Source organism: Neophocaena asiaeorientalis, unplaced genomic scaffold (assembly GCF_003031525.2).
Source record: "Neophocaena asiaeorientalis asiaeorientalis breed wild unplaced genomic scaffold, Neophocaena_asiaeorientalis_V1.1 scaffold229, whole genome shotgun sequence".
NCBI classification, from domain to species: domain Eukaryota; kingdom Metazoa; phylum Chordata; class Mammalia; order Artiodactyla; family Phocoenidae; genus Neophocaena; species Neophocaena asiaeorientalis.
The window spans coordinates 2345639-2366471 of record NW_020174096.1 but is presented as its reverse complement, the minus strand read 5'-3'; the positions used below and the strand labels follow the sequence as shown (position 1 = coordinate 2366471).

The 20833-nt window shown below is 38.1% G+C and overlaps 1 protein-coding gene across 1 annotated transcript in view; it reads left to right on the top strand.

The window, feature by feature from the left end:
- The window catches only part of CPLANE1 (ciliogenesis and planar polarity effector complex subunit 1), a 134145-nt gene that overhangs the window by 60168 nt on the left and 53144 nt on the right, over positions 1-20833 (top strand). The window contains exons 35-43 of the mRNA XM_024754652.1: positions 1386-1552; positions 2658-2790; positions 3651-3705; positions 7179-7283; positions 8771-8842; positions 12929-13038; positions 13372-13567; positions 14148-14297; positions 18494-18744. Of these exons, the coding sequence (XP_024610420.1) occupies positions 1386-1552; positions 2658-2790; positions 3651-3705; positions 7179-7283; positions 8771-8842; positions 12929-13038; positions 13372-13567; positions 14148-14297; positions 18494-18744 (1239 nt within the window). The remainder of the gene's footprint in view (positions 1-1385; positions 1553-2657; positions 2791-3650; positions 3706-7178; positions 7284-8770; positions 8843-12928; positions 13039-13371; positions 13568-14147; positions 14298-18493; positions 18745-20833) is intronic.

The following is a 20833-nucleotide window of genomic DNA, read 5'->3' as shown; positions in this document are numbered from 1 at the left end:
TCACTGTTGTGGCCTCTCCCGTTGCGGAGCACAGGCTCCAGATGCGCAGGCCCAGCGGCCATGGCTCACGGGCCCAGCCGCTCCGTGGCATGTGGGATCTTCCTGGACCGGGGCACGAACCCGTGTCCCCTCCATCGGCAGGCAGACTTTCAACCACTGCGCCACGAGGGAAGCCCACACACTTCTTTTTAAAGAAATAATGCTTCTCTTATTGAAAACAACATATAAAATTTGGTTTAAAATAATAATGGAGTACCTTAAAAGTTTTAGGTCTTTTTCGTGTATCAGTACCAGAGTTTTCTAGACTCTTTCAAAAAGATGTTTCTGAGATTCTGCTCAGAGAAGAAATAAGAAGTAAAATAAAATGACCAGTGTTCTTGTGTGTGTGTGTGTGTGTGTGTATGTGTATGAGTATCTGTCTGTCTGTCTAGAGAGAGAGCATTGTTTGGGGTTCCTAGCAATTGTGATATGATTCCCTTCAAATCTACTACAGGTTAAAATTGTTAAATTTAGACCCAGGTCTGTAAGTAGTTTTACTTATTAAAAAATTATATCTAATTATATTATCTAATTATATCTAATTATATTTAATTATATTAAAAAATTGTATCTTTTAAAAATACTTTAAACACAAAGATTAAATCTTTATAAACCCACCAAATCATCTTTAAAGTTGTAACCTTTGATTTATGAAATTAAGATTGTTTAGGTTCTAGTTTTATAAGTCAGTATAGTTGAGTATTTGAGTAATTCATTCTCTGGTACACTTTTAAGATTTGAAAATGGTGCTGGGAAAAGAAATGGTCATTCCTTAGAAAAAGTACTTATCGTGCCTTCCTTTCTTCTGAACGTATTATGAACAAAAAAGAAAGGATTTTAAAGGAGTGGAAAAGTAGACATTTTGGGAAGGTTCTAAAGAAATATTTTTAATTAGAATAGTATAATGAACCCCCAAGTTACCATCACCCAGCATCAGTGGTTATCAACATATTGCTAATCTGTTCCATCCGTAATCTCCACCCGTGTGCATCCTCCCTATTCCAAAGAATTTTAAATCAAAGCTAGACGTTATATAACTTCATTTATAATTTTAAGAAGGAAGATTTTTAATATGAAAAAGAAATGAAGAAGATGAGGACTTTTAACATAATTTCTGAAATAAAATGCCCAGTTGAAATTTTCAGGAAATGATTTCTAAAATCATTTGTACTTTAAGATCTGCGTACTCGTCTTACCAGTCCAAATCAGTTTGTTTTCTTTGATATGTTCTATTTCTTGCACGTCTTAGTTTAATTTAAACCAATGTGTTTCTCAGTTTTTTATTAACATATTGCCTAATTGAAGTTTGTAATTTTAAATTACCATGCTTTGTTTTTTTCTTATAGTACCAAAACCCACAACTTATTCCACTTGAAAACCTTATTGCATTTAAACAAATGCAACAAAAATTAACGCATAATTTATTTGAACAAGGCGGTCCTGGACACCTCCAGCTTCTACAAGTCAAAATAGAATCATCTGAATTGAGACAAGGAAAGGACAGTAAAAAAAGGCAAGTTTTAAGTGAAATTTTATTTGAGCATATACCTGCAAATGTACCTGCAAGTTTATTATTAGTGACAATAATATAGTTATAAGATGGAAGTTATCTGGTTCAACCTCCCAGCCTGACACAATTGTGTATTCAGTTTCCTTGTCAAGTGTCATGCATTTGAACACATCTTGTGATGAGAAAAATTCCTATAATGTGAGAAACAAATACTATTATTTTTTACATTTTATTAAGGAATTCTTTCCTGGCATTCATAGGCTAGAGGTTTCTTTTTACATTTTTCTCTAACAAGATGAGCAGTCATCTTTTGCAGCACAAATATTTGATATCATGAAATCTTCCATATACTGTCCAATACACTGAAGTAACGTTTATTGTTATTCTTCTTACCATATCCTCCAGACTCTTACAGGAAGCAGTGATGTGAATTGTTTCAGGGCACTAAGAAATGCGCATGTAAAAAGCAAGGCTGTGACTTCTAATGAAGAGCATTTATAATGTTTTACTCATAATGGATGTTCAAAACATGTATTAACTGGTAGATTATTACTTAGTTTAGAAAATACTTTAAAAATTTCACATTTATCAGACCCTAAAATCTACTACCAGTGCTCTCTTTCCAGAAATGGTCTTTCCTTCCATCTTTTCCAGGTAAACCCTCTTCAAAGTAAGTTTTCCCCTTAACTTTTTGGGCTCTCCTTCCTCCTTGCTGGGATTTCCTCCTTGCTGAGGTGACTGAGTTTGCCTAACTTCTTCAGATAGGTGAATAGAGGTATCCAGTAGGGTTTCTGGGGCCAGCTTAGAATCTGCAGAAAAGAGAATTTGAAAATTACCTAAAAGGTGTAACTCTAACCTGGGACTCTAGTGACTAACACAGAAAAGTCAGTTCAGTAGTAGAGGAACTAGAAATAACTTTCATGGGTCCCTGCCTTCTGCTTATATTTGCTTGTATTCTAGCAGAATATCTTGCTAATTTAATTAAATGGCACTGAAAATAATTTATTGACAAAATTTTGATAACTGTCCCACTGCATAGCATGATACAAATGAAAAACTGATGTTACTAAAATAGTAAAAATATATTTTACACAATTGTTTTTAATAGACAAAGACGACGAGCTGAAAAAGAGCTGCAAGAAAAAAGATCAGAGAAACTAAGGAGAAAACCAAGTGTGACTTTCCAACCAGAGGATTTCATCATTAATGATAATGATTCAGAAGTAGTTATGAAGCCCAAGGTATAGAAAAACTATAATACATTCTTCCCTGGTCTGCATGTACGCAGAGATTAGAATGTCTGTGGTTTATCTAGTCGTCTGATTGCTGGAAGCTTCTGATTGTGACTAGGAGAACCTTAGCAACATTAAGCACATAAATCTCTGCTGCATCCCTCTGTGCAACAGTAGACAAACAGTTGTGAATGTGAAAAGCAACTTGTTGGTAAATCAAAAACTGTAGTTTAGAGCATCTGCTTGTGTGACTTATATTTGAAATCACTCTTCCTTTTTTCTATGACGTCTTAATGCATATCATGTTATTTGGGTTTCTCCTATGATAGTTTCACCTAACTCTTTTAGGTGCCTCTAGATTTCCCAAACATAGGTTTGTTATGCAACCTATATTTTATATCACATCTTTGCGAACATTCCTTCTAAATTTGGTGACTATTTACCTGTATTTGCAACAAGAGTTTAAATAAACAGAAATAGTTTTGTTTACTTGAATCTTAGCACCCTTTTTTCAGTAAGTCCTCAAGAACATGTCTAGAGGCATTTAGTAAAATGTTGAGTCCATGAACAGTTTTGATATTATTTGTGAGTTAAAGCTAGTCTTGCAGGAAAGAATTGCATATTGTAATTTAGTAACTGCATTAAATTGGTAATCCTCTTTTTTATTGTTTGACTTGTGAATTTCATAAGTATCTTTGTGGAGTTACATTGATAGAGTAAATAATTTGATAGAATAAATATTTCTAGAATTAAAGGATTTTAAACTATACCTAAAAAATCAACATTTCTCATAGCTATTGAATTTTTTTTTTCAAAATAATGACTGTCTTTGAGTTAATCATAACTTGATCATTTGGGGATTCATTTAGGAGCAACAAGAACATCATGGTTCCCAGCCTTTGGAAGACTTTGACATTCCTTTTGGTATGTATATGCATGATTAATGTCACATCTCCATTCAGAGTTAAAATCAGCTTTCTAAAAATATGTAGATACCTACCCACTTCCCAGGGATACTGGGAAAAGCAGAAATGTTTACATAAGTGTTGTATGTTGTAAGCACTGTTAAAATGTTAGTTATGATATATGAAAAAAATATAAAAATATGTAGATAAAAATGAGACCAAATTGCTTTCATGTTATCTTTGACAGGATGGTGTTTATGTGTGTATGTATGTATATGTGTTTGTTTTGATGTGTTATCCGTTAGAGCAGTGGTTGACAAAGTATGGCCCTCAGACCAGATCTGGATTACACCTGCTTTTGTGAATGGAGTTTTATTGAAACACAGGCATGCCCATTTATTTACACATTGTCTATGACAGCTTTCACATTGCAGCAGGTTCCATTTGTTGCAAAAGGGACCATATGGTTCACAAAGCCTAAAATATTTATCATCTGGCCCTTTACAGAGTTTACCAACCCCTATAGTAGAGCAATGCAATTAATTAGAATCTCAAATAAGATATTGATATATAAGGCCTAAAAGGAAATTATTGGAGAACACGCCTGGAGTCAAATTAATCATAGAAAATACATGTACATTAAAGTAAAGGAATCAGTTCAGAAAAAAGAACTTGTTCATAGATAGTAAATTCTTTTCTTTCTTGAATTGGTCAATTCATTTCTTGCCACTGAATGTGCATGTTCTCCAGCCTTTCTCTTCAGTATTTTTCACACATATACACACAAACACTCTTGTGCCTCTGCAACCATTCACTCTCATGACTTCAGCTCTTAAATTTTTTTGATGACATTCAAATATACATCTTCCCCCTCTTTCTTTTCTACTTTCCCCTTAAATTCAACATGTTCACGGGAGTTCTTTGGTGGCCTAATGGTTAGGATTCTGGGCTTTCACTGTGGTGGCCCTGGGTTCAATTCCTAGTCGGGAAACTGAGATCCCACAAGCTGCATGGCGTGGCCAAAACAAAAACAAAAAAAACATGTCCACATTTTTTTTTTTTTTTTTTTTGTGGTACGCGGGCCTCTCACTGCTGGGGCCTCTCCCGTTGCAGAGCACAGGCTCTGGATGCGCAGGCTCAGTGGCCATGATTCACGGGCCCAGCCGCTCCGCGGCATGTGGGATCCTCCTGGACCGGGGCACGAACCCATGTCCCCTGCATTGGCAGGCGGACTCTCAACCACTGCGCCACCAGGGAAGCCCAATGTCCACATTTTAAACTGGCATTTTCCCATTAGTGATATCACCACTCATTTGATTGGACAAGATTTTTACCTTGGAAGTCACCCCTGATTTATCCCTCACATCTGTTACCCCATTCCTTCACATAATCCTTGGCCTGGTGCTCCCTCCCTTTTTTGGTGCCACGACCCAGCATCAGGCCTCTGCGTGCTGAGCAGTTGTCTCCTCACTGACCTGCTTAGCTTCTGTTTCTCAGCTGCTTAATCTGTCTGGTGTTCTTCTTTTCCACACACTTGTCTTAAAACCATTTTCTTTTTCATTCTTGATAACATTCTTTCTCTTCACAAAGGTGGTACATATTCACTGGAGAAGATTTAGAAAATGCAAGTACGAAATAAGACCAATATTAAAATCTCCAATAATCCTTCTGTCTAGAGATAACCAGTGTTAATATTCTTCTAGAGTTTATTTTCTGAATATCCCTACTCTCTATATATCTATAAATTATATATGTGTGTGTGTATATATATATATTTATATATAAAAAGAATACCTCCTCTACTTGTTTATAACTTACTTGTTTTTACATACTAGTATTAAGGTATATATCTTCCCATTTTACTAGATATTCTTCTGCAATGTCATTTAAAATGACTGCGTAGTACTCCAGTGAATGTATATTGTGTCATTCCAAACAACAACAATTCTCCAATTCTGTGACATCTACTGGGTGTCCTATAATTCAATTCCATTCTAACACTAATAACCTAGAGTTAGCACAGACCCCAGAGGTTAAGGAATCAGTCCCAAAAGACTCCCTATTTCCTTTAGACACCAGCTGCAAATGGGGTCCCCCAACACCTGCATTTTTGTCTGGTCACATATAAATTCAGGGATTCCCATGACACCCCCACCCCCTACCAGCAGGTTTACTAATTCTCTAGAACAACTCTAGAACTCACAAAAGCACTTTATTTGTGGTTACAGTTTCATTATAAAGGATACAGCTCAGGAACAGCCAAATGGGAGAGATGCATAGGGCAAGGTATGGGGTTTGAGGACACAGAGCTCCCACACCCTTTCTGGGTGCACCAATTCCCAGCACATCCACTTAATCATCAACCTAGAAGCCCCCTTAGCCTCGTTGTCTCAGGGTTTTTACTGAAATTTCATTACATAGGCATGATTGATTACATCATTGGCCATTGGTGATTGAACTCCAGCTGCTGTCCCTTCCGTGGAGGTGGGAGTAAGGCGGGGCTGATAGTTGGTTCCTCTGGTGACCAGCACCCATCCTGAAACTATCTAGGGGCCTGCCAGGAGTCATTAGCCTAAACTCAAATATGATTAAAAGGGGCTCATCATGAATAACAAAACATACTCCTACCACTCAGGAAAATCCAAGGGTGTAAGGAGTTTTGTTCCTGGAACCAAGGACAAAGACCAAATATAAATATTTTTTATTATACTACCAAGTGCCATCATTGATACTCTTTTATTCTACTTAGACTCCCTGGGTACTCTCCCAGGAATATCCACATCAAAACCTAAACTCCCATAATAGTCTTTGGACTTTGATTCTACTTCCTGCTGAATGTTTCCTCCAGGGTGGAAATTACCTCAGGTACAGCATGTGCAGTCTGAATTCATTATCCCTTCCCTACCAACTGGTTTGTTCTTCTGTGTTCTCTATCTCCATTTGTGTCACTACCAACTTAACATCAAAACACACATTATTCTGAGTTCTGCTTTCCCCTTCCCCCTCTCAACCAGTCAGTAGCCAGTTCTTGCCTGTTTTACTATCGTTGTAATTCTAAAATTTATCCTCTCTCCTCTATTCCTCACCATTACTAGGTACTTATTTGAACTGCTGCAGCAGCCTCATCTATCTGATTGCCTTACTTTAATTTTATCCACTCAAATTTATTTTCACACACTGGCTGGGGTGGTTTCTCTGGAACATCCGTCTGACCATATCATTTCCCTGCTCAACAACTTCTACTGGATCTTCATCAGTCAGAAGAATAGGTTTCTAGCCTGGGCATACAGAGTCCTTCACAATTTTGGTTTTAATTCTACTGAGCTGCCTGTGAGGGTCGACTTAGATACCACTTCACTCAGAAAGTCCATTTTGGTAACATCTTGACACTGAATTCCTCACCTCCCTTGAGTTAGGTACTCTGCTTCTGGGCTCCTGGTAATATATTGGCTTCTCAATGATTGCTTCCAATGTTTTGTTGTTATATTTAAGAAAAACTCCAGGATAATGTTAATACTTCAGCTGGATTGCATTTCATGGCCTCTGTAAAAAAGAAAGTTAAAGGATGTCAGGATGCAAGTACAAATACAGACCCAGGTAAAATGCTATTTCACTTTAATTTTTAAAATTCATTACATTTTGCAATATTTAATATATCTCAACTTTTTTTTCAAAACAGTGATTTAAAGGGAATTTAAAATTATGTGATAGGGACTTCCCTGGTGGTCCAGTGGTTAAGACTCCACACTACCAATGCAGGGGGCCTGTGTTCAATCCCTGGTCATGGAACTAAATCCCGAATGCCTCAACTGAGAGATCCTGCATGCCACAACTAAAGATCCCTCATTCCTCAACTAAAGATCCTGCATGCTGTAACTAAAGGTCCCGCACATGGCAATGAAGATTCTGCATGGCGCAACTAAGACCCAGCGCGGCCAAATAAATAAATATTTAAGTAAAAAATAAATGAATAAAATTATGTGATATTAGTTACTCATCCCAGCTTCTTGTCCCCAGCCCTGGTATATACTTTACACATTTTAAACTAAAACTAAATTTTAAATTGAATTTATGGTAACTTTATTAAAACGTAATAGGTATTTGTTTAAAAATGCCATGGACTACATCCTAAATCAGTAGAAATAATATATATTCTAAAATTTTTTATTTTTTGGCTGCGCCATGCAGTATGTAGGATCTTAGTTCCCTGACCAAGGATTGAACCGCACCCACTGCATTGGAAGAGCGGAGTCTTAACCACTGGACCGCCAGGGAAGTCCTGGTAGAAATAACATTTTGAATTTGGGTTCTCTGTGCCATAATTGACTTTACTAGAATTTTATGCCTAAGATTGAGAGGCCTGAAGCCATGGCTACTGAAGTTGAGTTAGGAAGAGAAGGACTAGATTGGGTTTAGTGTGGGAAGAATATATGTAACTGTGTCCAAAAATAGAGGAAATAAATGTTGGAGGAGCTATTATTTGGAATTTTGCCTGACCGACTTCTTCATTAATGTAATGAATGAATGTATTAGGTGGTTTCCAGTATTTTTCTCCTATGAATGATGCTTCAGTGAGTAACTTCTTGCATAGAGCCTTTTTTGTTGTCGTTGTTCATCACTATGATTTAGCTAACTCTTTTACCCTTTACCAATCCAGTAGATTAAAGAAAAAGGCCTCTGTTATTTTAATTTTTATTTCTTTCTGAATGAGGTTGAGCATGTACAAGTTTTTTTTTGATAAGATTTTTTTGATGCAAATGGTGAGTGTGCATTTGAGAAACATTTTTAAATGTATCTTTGAGAAAGCCTAGGAGGTGCTTGACTGCTCTGTAGTCTTCTAAAGTCAGCAGCCTATTTGCTAGAAGTTTGTTATTCATTCAGGTGATCAGGCCCAGGATATAAATAATAATAAAATCTAAAATTCTCATATTAATTAAAAATTAAATTCTTAAGCTGTCTACTTTTCTACCACATTTTATACACAATATATAAAAATCTGCACTTGTATATTTAATTTTTTCTGTGCTTGTGAAATCCTTTTTCTGTTTTCTCTTTTTGTCCCAAATCTCCTAATTGACTACAAGATAAAGATGCTGGTTCTCAAGAAGTTGTTTCTGAATGTCATAAAAATCAGCAAATCATTTCTTCCTCATCAGGTGTGATTTTTTTCTTTTTTTTTCTGAGAACACCATGACTAGTTAAAGGTTATGTCTGCATGACGGCTGAAACAGGAGTTACCGACCCCCATAAAAAAAAAGCAGTTAAACCAATCAATTGATTTAATAGAGATAGAATGATAATTTAAGTATTTTCACTTTCTTTTTTTCTAGTTTTTAAAAAAATTTATTTATTTTATTCATTTATTTTTGGCTGCATTTGGTCTTTGTTGCTGCACACGGGCTTTCTCTATAGTTGCGGCAAGCAGGGGCTACTCTCGTTGCAGTGCGTCGGGTTCTCATTGCGGTGGCTTCTCTTGTTGCAGAGCATGGGCTCTTGGCACGCGGGCTTCAGTTGTTGTAGCACATGGGCTCAGTAGTTGTGGCTTGTGGGCTCTAGAGCACAGACTCAGCAGTTGTGGCGCATGGGCTTAGTTGCTCCACGGCATAGGGGGATCTTCCTGGACCAGGACTCAAACCTGTCTGTGTCCCCTGCATTGGCAGGTGGATTCTTAACCACTGTGCCACCAGGGAAGCCCTTTTTTTCTAGTTTTTTGGTTGTCACGTGGTTTAAATTCAAGCCTTGGTGCCAAGTTTCCAGTACTCAGTATTGCAACGAGTTATATTTTGCTTGTGAAATTTGAAAGTAATGTTCTATTAAAAATGCAATGCTAGGGGAAAAAAATACAATGCTAGGAAATAAGATTAGAGTTGTAGGACAAAAGTCACAGAGTTAGACTGCTGACTTATTGTGACAGGCTTCTATATTGTTTTGAATAAGAAGCTAATGACTTTTGTAAAATTAAGATATTAAACATTTTAAGTGGTAAAATTTAGCTATGGTCTTTATATATACTAAGAACTACTGAATTGTACATTTTTAAAGCAGGTGAATTACATCTCCATAAAGCTGGTTAAACAAGCGAACAAGCAACAAGAAACTGTGGAAAGTAAAAAAATAAATTAGTTAAGATTAATTTCCTAAAGCCTGGTTTTATTGAAATTTTAAGCAAGCAGAACTGACTTAATATATCTGAAATTGAAAAATGAAATTATAGCATGTTCTTGGTATGACTTAGATATTTCATTATTCTTGTGAGCCATTCATATGAGAAAAGCAATAGTCAATATGCATCAATTCTGAATTATTCTAGAGTAATTTGCCCTTAGAATAGAATACAATTTGCTTTAATTTATTTATACCTATGAAACTTCTACTTAGATTTTCAACAAATATCCTTTTTTTTTTTTTTTGGTTGCGTTGTGTCTTCTTTGCTGTGCGCAGGCTTTCTCTAGTTGCAGCGAGCAGGGGCTACTTTTTGTTGTGGTGTGCAGCCTTCTCACTGCGGTGGCTTCTCTTGTTGCAGAGCACGGTCCCTAGGGCACGCGGGTGTCAGTAGCTGCAGTGTGTGGGCTCAGTAGTTGCGGCACGCAGGCTCTAGGGTGCGCGGGCTTCAGTAGTTGTGATACGCATGCTCAGTAGTTGTGGCTCGCGGACTCTAGAGCACAGGCTCGGTAATTGTGGTGCACGGGCTTAGTTGCTCCGCAGCATGTGGGATCTTCCTGGACCAGGGATTGAACCCGTGTTCCCTGCATTGGCAGGTGGATTCTTAACCACTGCGCCACCAGGGAAGTCCGTCCAACAAATGTCTTTAATGTTGTTTGTTGCTAACTTTTTCTTACCAAGTTAATGACATAGAGCTATTTACAGATTTTTTTACTATCCTGATTTTTCTTGTTTTTAGAACATGAATCTTTCAATGTTCCTCAACTTAGAGCCTTTTTTGTTGTCGTTGTTCATCACTATGATTTAGCTAACTCTTTTACCCTTTACCAATCCAGTAGATTAAAGAAAAAGGCCTCTGTTATTTTAATTTTTATTTCTTTCTGAATGAGGTTGAGCATGTACAAGTTTTTTTTTGATAAGATTTTTTTGATGCAAATGGTGAGTGTGCATTTGAGAAACATTTTTAAATGTATCTTTGAGAAAGCCTAGGAGGTGCTTGACTGCTCTGTAGTCTTCTAAAGTCAGCAGCCTATTTGCTAGAAGTTTGTTATTCATTCAGGTGATCAGGCCCAGGATATAAATAATAATAAAATCTAAAATTCTCATATTAATTAAAAATTAAATTCTTAAGCTGTCTACTTTTCTACCACATTTTATACACAATATATAAAAATCTGCACTTGTATATTTAATTTTTTCTGTGCTTGTGAAATCCTTTTTCTGTTTTCTCTTTTTGTCCCAAATCTCCTAATTGACTACAAGATAAAGATGCTGGTTCTCAAGAAGTTGTTTCTGAATGTCATAAAAATCAGCAAATCATTTCTTCCTCATCAGGTGTGATTTTTTTCTTTTTTTTTCTGAGAACACCATGACTAGTTAAAGGTTATGTCTGCATGACGGCTGAAACAGGAGTTACCGACCCCCATAAAAAAAAAGCAGTTAAACCAATCAATTGATTTAATAGAGATAGAATGATAATTTAAGTATTTTCACTTTCTTTTTTTCTAGTTTTTAAAAAAATTTATTTATTTTATTCATTTATTTTTGGCTGCATTTGGTCTTTGTTGCTGCACACGGGCTTTCTCTATAGTTGCGGCAAGCAGGGGCTACTCTCGTTGCAGTGCGTCGGGTTCTCATTGCGGTGGCTTCTCTTGTTGCAGAGCATGGGCTCTTGGCACGCGGGCTTCAGTTGTTGTAGCACATGGGCTCAGTAGTTGTGGCTTGTGGGCTCTAGAGCACAGACTCAGCAGTTGTGGCGCATGGGCTTAGTTGCTCCACGGCATAGGGGGATCTTCCTGGACCAGGACTCAAACCTGTCTGTGTCCCCTGCATTGGCAGGTGGATTCTTAACCACTGTGCCACCAGGGAAGCCCTTTTTTTCTAGTTTTTTGGTTGTCACGTGGTTTAAATTCAAGCCTTGGTGCCAAGTTTCCAGTACTCAGTATTGCAACGAGTTATATTTTGCTTGTGAAATTTGAAAGTAATGTTCTATTAAAAATGCAATGCTAGGGGAAAAAAATACAATGCTAGGAAATAAGATTAGAGTTGTAGGACAAAAGTCACAGAGTTAGACTGCTGACTTATTGTGACAGGCTTCTATATTGTTTTGAATAAGAAGCTAATGACTTTTGTAAAATTAAGATATTAAACATTTTAAGTGGTAAAATTTAGCTATGGTCTTTATATATACTAAGAACTACTGAATTGTACATTTTTAAAGCAGGTGAATTACATCTCCATAAAGCTGGTTAAACAAGCGAACAAGCAACAAGAAACTGTGGAAAGTAAAAAAATAAATTAGTTAAGATTAATTTCCTAAAGCCTGGTTTTATTGAAATTTTAAGCAAGCAGAACTGACTTAATATATCTGAAATTGAAAAATGAAATTATAGCATGTTCTTGGTATGACTTAGATATTTCATTATTCTTGTGAGCCATTCATATGAGAAAAGCAATAGTCAATATGCATCAATTCTGAATTATTCTAGAGTAATTTGCCCTTAGAATAGAATACAATTTGCTTTAATTTATTTATACCTATGAAACTTCTACTTAGATTTTCAACAAATATCCTTTTTTTTTTTTTTTGGTTGCGTTGTGTCTTCTTTGCTGTGCGCAGGCTTTCTCTAGTTGCAGCGAGCAGGGGCTACTTTTTGTTGTGGTGTGCAGCCTTCTCACTGCGGTGGCTTCTCTTGTTGCAGAGCACGGTCCCTAGGGCACGCGGGTGTCAGTAGCTGCAGTGTGTGGGCTCAGTAGTTGCGGCACGCAGGCTCTAGGGTGCGCGGGCTTCAGTAGTTGTGATACGCATGCTCAGTAGTTGTGGCTCGCGGACTCTAGAGCACAGGCTCGGTAATTGTGGTGCACGGGCTTAGTTGCTCCGCAGCATGTGGGATCTTCCTGGACCAGGGATTGAACCCGTGTTCCCTGCATTGGCAGGTGGATTCTTAACCACTGCGCCACCAGGGAAGTCCGTCCAACAAATGTCTTTAATGTTGTTTGTTGCTAACTTTTTCTTACCAAGTTAATGACATAGAGCTATTTACAGATTTTTTTACTATCCTGATTTTTCTTGTTTTTAGAACATGAATCTTTCAATGTTCCTCAACTTTTGGCACCAGATGTATATCTGAATCTCAAACTTTCCACTGAAATATCAGAGAAACCTCTGTCACCTTCAGCAAGTGAAACGGTACTAAATTTGGAAGTTTTAATAATACCTTTGTGCTAAATTTTATTATGGTCATCTGCATTATTCAGTTGTATAGGTGAAATGAGGCCAAAAATCTCATCTACATAGATTTGTTGGAAAGGTCAAAAATTAGCTTAAAATTTAAATATTGTGCCCCCAAATACTGTAAACCAAAACCATCACACATACTTCCTGAAGTTTGCCCTAAGTTAGGCTTATATAAGCTCTTCTTGCCTTGAGAATTAAACCTTTTTGGGGCAGGGGTAGGGTAGAGTGGCCGTACTAGAAGTAAAAAGAATGTAACCCTCTTTGATTTTGTGTGTTTTGGTTCAGATTGGGCACACTTACATAAATGTGATTGACATTGAAGCTGATGATCTACACAAGTTACCTGTTAGAGAAGAGCCTTCAGATGATAATAGTATCAAACAGCAAAGCGATCGTCTAGAAGTCCCATCTTCTGCAGAACTACATTACATGGCAGCTTCAGTTACTAATGCTCTTCCCCTGCACAATTTTAAGGGTCAAGGTAATAATTTTTTCTACTTTTAAAATAAATTTAAAACATTTTGAAAAATTCTTTAATATAGCATTGTTACCCCTACTTATGTCTCTTAGCTCTCCTCCTCCAAATCCACTGTAATTTTATTTTATTTTTTTAATAAATGTATTTATTGATTTATTTATTTATTTTTGGCTATGTTGGATCTTTGTTGCTACGTACAGGCCTCCTCTAGTTGTGGCGAGCGGGAGTGACTGTTCGTTGCAGTGTGTGGGCTTCTCACTGCAGTGGTCTCTCTTGTTGCGGAGCACGGGTTCCAGGCACGTGGGCTCAGTAGTTGTGGCTTGCGGGCTCTAGAGCACAGGCTAAGTAGCTGTGGCACATGGGCCCAGTTGCTCCGTGGCATGTGGGAACTTCCTGGACCAGGGCTCGAGCCCATGTCCCCTGCATTGGCAGGTGGATTCTCAACCACGGTGCCACCAGGGAAGTCCAAATTCACTGTAATTTTAGATGTTTATATTCACATTTAGAAATGTTCTATTAATCTTTTAAATACCTTGTTTATAAGTTTAGAATCAATCTTTTTATGCCTTTCTTTTCTTGATAGAATCTGGCAATTCTGCTATGGATTTATTTTTTAAACCTGTAGAAGTGTCTCCAACCTTTCTGGATGGAAGAAGCTGGAGAGCAGGCATTCCAGAAGTGAAGGAGCCTTGCATCACCTCACCTCCACCATCAGACATACAGCAGGACAAAGGTGAATGCCCTAGATTTATAACATAACTTTCCCCTTTCTCTGAATTACCGTTATGTTAGAAATAAGCACTAAAACTTGATCACTGCAGAGGAAACCAGAAAAAGGGTTTTTCCCTTGCTAAGGAGAGTAGGGGCAGATAGGTAAATGAGATAGAGTCATGGTTCCAAGCCTGGGACCCAGGAATATTGTGCAAGGAAACTACAGATCTGTTTGTGCATATGTCTTTTCTCAATTAATGAGGCTAAAAATAAATATCCTGTGGAATTTCATGAGTGTTTTGGTGTTAAAAAGGAATTCTCATATTTTAGAAGGTGGGAAGTTCTAGAATAGCACATAGAAAATACACAGGCTTGGTAGCCAATAGTACTTTATTAGTAAAATATTCAGTTTTATAGTCATAAATCAGGTTGCATTATTGTAAAATATTTGCAAGATTTAGAAGAATGTTTCTCCAAAACCTAAACTTATTACATGCTGTGAATCATTAGATTAATCTAGTATGTAATCAGACTTCCTGCAGCAGAGACCTAATGCCTCTTCTGGCTTCCACAACTGTTGGGAGGAATGGACCTATCCTTGTGGTCATCAGCTGCTTGGGTGCAAAGTCCAGCACTGCCTTTTCATTGTGCATCAACAGCAGACACTCAGGAGATGTGAGGAGCAAGGAAGGGATGGGTAGCAGGGAAACTTCACCTTAGGATGTATTAGAGCATGTGTATTACAGCTGTGTATACAATAAGTACCAGCATTTCAGATTTTGAAGGCTTTGTCCTCTCTCTCCCCTGCCATGGGACTGCTAGGTGCATGGGTAGTGGAGGGAGGATGTCTGAAGCTGACAGTCTTTCAGGCTGGGGAATTGTGTGGGGGAAATGAAAAGACCTTGGCTTTTATCAGTAGATTCAAATAGAACAGACCTGGCTTTCAGTCTCAGCCCTGTTACTTAATAGCTTGGAGACTTTTTGCAGGTAATTAACTTTATCTGATCCTCACTTGTATCTCTGTAGGATACAACCTCATAGAGTTGTCATGAGGGTTGCATCTAGCCAAATGCCTGCGACTACTTAAGTACCCTGTTCGTTTCCCTTCATTTTCACACCAACTTGACTTTTGAACTTCTGACAAACTAGAACCGGACTGATCTCCCTGTGACCTCAGAATATCTTAGGACAGCATTTAAAATGACTATAAGCTACAGGTTAATTTCCTCCATCAGTGAGATCAAGTCTGTATTCAACCTTTTGAAGATCCTTCTCTGAGGAGATCAGTCATGAAAATATGTCAGTGGACCCTTCTACTATTACTAAAGAGAACTTAAAAATGCCAATTTAAAAGGAAGAGTTTTATATTGTGAAATTAAATTCCATCATGGTATACATAGTATACTTTAAAGAGTCAGAATATAGTCACAGTAGAGTTGAGTGGGATTTGTATTATAAGAAAAGGCTGGGAGAAGGGAGGGACAGGGTTCTTAGGTATTTAAAACAAAAGCAAAAGCCAAACAAACAATACATTTCTGTTTTAGTGAGACCTCACCATTTTGAATGACAGTAGCTTACTATTTTAGAAACCATCTCCAACAGGAATACTATCAGTAACAGCAAGCAGAGCTTTGCTAGGCAGAGGGAGAGCATTGCAGGGTCAGTGGAACTCAGTATTTTAAATCATCTCCTAAGTGATTTTTTTCCAGTTAGTCAGTGAGAGTGGAACAGTTTCTCCATAGGAAGGGAAACTAGTTTCATTATGTATGTAAGCCATTCCAGATTTTGAGCACATCCATCTCTTTTTTGCTGTATATTCTACTTGAAGTTTGCACACCAGATTCTTTCCTGCGTGAATAAGGGAGATACTGCAGGCTGCCAAGAAACAAGAAGGATAGGTGGCAAAGTACTGTGAGAGTCAAGCTCAAAAAAGGGTAGGGCCAAAACAGGTAGGGAAAGATTATGTGACTGCCATTGCCAACACTGGAATTTACCTTTATCTTCTCATGGGAAGCTTCTCCTTAGACTGGGACTGAAATATAATCACTACTTAACATTTGTTTAGTAGTCCACAGTTTTCAGAATATTTTGTTGGATAATTTGATCTTCACAAAACCTCTGTGAGTTAGGTAGGACAGGCATCATAATCCTCATTTGACCAACTCTTCATTCACTCAACACTAAGTTAGGGACAATATATTGGGACTGAAGAAGAGAGTAATACCAGGCTCTGTGTCCTTGGGCTCATACATGGGGGGAAGGAAGGCAGGGAAGTAAAGAGATGATTATGATACAGCATGGTAAGTGCAGTTACGGTGATAAGGATGAGACTGTTGGGAAAAATAGCATCTAATCCATATCTGGGGAGGATTTGGGCTATTTAGGGGAGAGCCACCTAAATGGAATCTTAAAAGTAGGATCTAGCGAGGGAAAGGTGCATACAGATGGAGAGAATAGATTGTGCAGTGACTCAGAGGTTTGATGGAGCTTGCTGAGTTTGAGAAAATTAAAGTTCAGTGTGCTTGGAATTTTTGTTTTTTAAAGAAATAGCGAGAAATGAGCTTGATAGGTAGGCCAAGGGAAGACGATGCCATTGTCTCTCATACTGAGACATTTGAACTTGTAAGGTGAAGGCATTAGAGAAACGCTGAAGGATTTCAGGTAGAAAAGGAAAAATACCAGATTTGGGTTTTAAAAGATCTCTCTAGGGCCTGTGTGGAAGTTGGGCTAGAGAGAAGTGAAATAAGTTAGAGATAAGGATACTGTTTGGGGTCCATTGGTTGTGAAAGCTTCAGCTAAGCACTGGTAGTAGGAATGAGGAGATGATAGGTACGTGGATCCTCAATATTTGGTGTCACGTTGGAACTGAAGGAAGGAAGAACCTCGAATGTGTCTCAGGCCTCTGGCTTGGGAAGCTGGGTGAATGATAGTGCTTACTCCCTGAGCTGGGGAATCGGGGAAGGAGCAAGGTGAATGGGCTGAAGTGATGAGTTTGGTTTTATATGCTTTGGGGACAGCCTAACTGAGATGACCAGCATACAGATGGATTTAAAGGCTGGAGCTCAGAAAGAGTGCCATTTGGATGTGAGAGTCAGCAGTGCATCTGAGACCTCACCCAGAGAGGGTGGGTTAAGTGAGAAGAGACGTGAGCTGAGACTGGCGCCCTGGAAATACTGAAGGGTAAAAGGAGTGGGTGGCGGAAGGGAAGACCAAGACGACAACTGAGAAGGGAGAGCGAGATAGGGAGGAGAAGACCCAGAAGCCAAAAGTGTTTTAAATTCGTGACAACAATCAGTTGGGCTTAAGAGTAGAGTCAGTCATTGGCTTTGATATGGGCCTTGGGAGGTTTAATGTTTGCCTAAGAGCCCACGTAGAAGCAGTAATGGCCAACATTGGACCTAGGTTTTACTGTGTGACATTGTTGGTTTTCAAGGAGAGTTTTAAAAAGTAATAAAAATTGTAAGGTTGCTTTTTGATGAAGTGTATTTTTGTAGCAGAAGATAAAAGTAACATTCAAATTGCATTGTATATGGAACTTTGTGGTAATGGTAACACTGTTATGTATTCTTATCTCACAATAAAGACAAATCTCAGAAGTCAAGAAGCTGAAATGGTATTTCTAAGTATATTAAGTTAAAACTGATTTGGAAGGGAATGTTATGTTGACTTAAAATGAGGTCTTCAAAAAAGTAGATCTGCATCTACTTCTGTTTTTTTTGTTGTTGTTGTTGTTTTTGTTTTTTTTTGCAGTACGCAGGCCTCTCACTGTTGCGGCCTCTCCCGTTGCGGAGCACAGGCTCCAGATGCGCAGGCTCAGCGGCCATGGCTCATGGGCCCAGCCGCTCCGCGGCATGTGGGATCCTCCCTGACCGGGGCACGAACCCACGTCCCCTGCGTTGGCAGGTGGACTCTCAACCACTGCGCCACCAGGGAAGCCCTACTTCTGTTTTTTGGTTGGTTTTTTTTTTTTCATTTAAAAAAAATTTATTCTATGATTTTTTTTGTTATTTATTTATTTATTTGCGGTACACGGGCCTCTCGTTTTTGTGGCCTCTCCCGCTGCGGAGCACAGGCTCCGGATGCGCAGGCCCAGCGGCCATGGCCCACGGGCCCAGCCGCCCCGTGGCATGTGGGACTCTCAACCACTGCGCCACCAGGGAAGCCCCTATTTCTGTTTTAATTGTAGTCAATTCTGATATTACCTTTATTAATATTTAGATACTCCGAAGCCAGATCTTCAATTCAAGGAACCAAGCTCAAAGTCAGATGCCTCAGATTACCCTCTGTGGGAACTACTACAGGATGTGTCTACCACTCATCCTGCGCCAAGCTCTGCAGCTCGCGGGCTAGAGCATCTCACCTCAAAGCTTCAGAAAATTGATGAACAGCTGTTAACAATACAGAACATTGCTGAAAACATAGAGCAGAATTACCCGAGACGTATCATGCTAGACCGACATTGTATTAAGGTAGGCTGTCTTTATTTTAGTTTTCTGTTTGTTACCTACTTATTAAATTTGTAGTGTGATATAATTTTAGACTCTTGATTTTTCAAAATAATGGGAAATTTGGTTTCTTTAGGCTAGGGTTTCTCAACCTCAGCATTGTTGACATTTGGGCCAGATATTTCTTTGTTGTGGGAGTTTGTCCCATGCATTGTAAGATAATTAGTAGCATCCCTGGTCTTGACCCACTAGCTGTCAGTAGCATTCCCCTCAGCTATAATAATCAAAAATGTCTCCAGGCATTGCCAAATGTCCCCTGGGAGACAAAATCACTCCCAGTTGAGAACCACTTAAACGTTAACCTTTTAAGAAGTGAACTCTTGCTTCCTACCAGGAAAATAAATATATGAATTACAAAACCAGAATGTGGTTTTAGATAAACCCTGCTCGAGTATCATTTTCTTCGGCAAGATTTTTATAACTTTACAAACAGTGTTGTCCTTATATTTTGAATTCTGTTTCTTTCAGATATTTTATACAGTGGGATTACTAGTGCTTAGAAGTTTTCTGTATCTTTAAAAAGTATTCAGAATAAAGAGATTGATGTTTATGTATATTGGTATATCATGGTAGTTAGACCAATAGGAAGGAAGTCTCAAACGTTAATTACTTACTTTGCACAAGCATCCTGTCTTTTTTTTTAGGAAATAAAATTTATATAAAATAAAGGTTAACGAACAAATGGTAAAAATATTTTGAATGTGTTAAAGCCTTATATTGAGAAATGCAAATTGGTTTGCAGGAAAAGAATTCCATCAGTGACATGTCTAACAAATATTCCAGGTTGCTAAGATGTTGATATTTTAAAAGATAAATTTATTAGGTTTATAGCATTTCTTTAATCCAAACATTTAACAATTATTAAAAGGTTAAGGTTAAACATATTAAAAGGTATGTGAAACTACACTGAAAAAATATATGAAGTAGGACTACTGTTCTTTTTTTAAAAGTTTTATTGGAGTGTAGTTGATTTGCAATGTTGTGTTAGTTTCAGGACTACTATTAAGTAATGATATTATGGTGTTTTTTTGGTTGTTTTCCTTTTTGTTTTTAATCCAGGTTTAGATCTGTTATATCCAAATTAATGTTGAGTGTCAGAGTTGTCCTTGGAAGTCCATATTCCAAGGAATCCCTTTCAAAATCCCTTATTTTCTAGTTTATTAAGTGTATCTAAAGCCAGATATGTTACTTACACCTGAATCTAGTCTTGTTCCTGGCTTGTTCACTTCTCCAGAGCCCATGAATCATTCGTTCCTTTAACAAACATTTATTGACCTTCTACCACATGCTAGGCCCTGTGCTAAGTTCTGGGAATAGGAGAGTAAACAAGGCATAGTCCCTACTCTCAAGGAGCTTAGAATCTAATAAAAGAAGTTAGATGTATGCACCAAAAATACATGTGAACAGGGTGCTATAAGGACACACAGGTACATATGGCCTGTTGTGACTGTATAGGTAAGTGAAGCTATGGCACCAGAGAAGGCTTCGTAGAGGTGATTCTTGAACTGATAATGAATTGATATTCATCAGTTCGATGAGCAAGGGCTGATGAAAACATCGTGAGCAAAAGCAGAATGGCATAGAGTATTTGGGGAACTATGTCAATGTTAGCGGAAGGTAGCAGTTGATGGGACTGGGCTTTAAGATGCCTGGCAGGAGAGGTAGGTAGGACAGATAGGGAAGGATGGAAAGTGTTGTTTGCTGTGCCAAGAGAGTAGGATTTTATTCTATAAGCAGGCAATAGGGAACCACTGAGGAATTTTAAGCACTGAAATGATATGATCAGACACTCTGGCAGCCATGTGGTGAATAGAATGGAGAGGAAAAGACTAGGAACAGGGAGATTGGTTGGGTCACAGTAGTTCTAGGCTAGCTGTTTGTTAGAATCAACTTGGGAACTGTCAGAAGTGCAAACTCATGGGCCCCATACCTATGAAATTCTGATTTTAGGTAGGTCTGGATTAGAGTCCAGGAATCTGTATTATTAACAAATTTCATAAATGATTCTTAATCAGTTAGCTCTATATCAGGTCTATTTTTTTTTTTTTTTTTT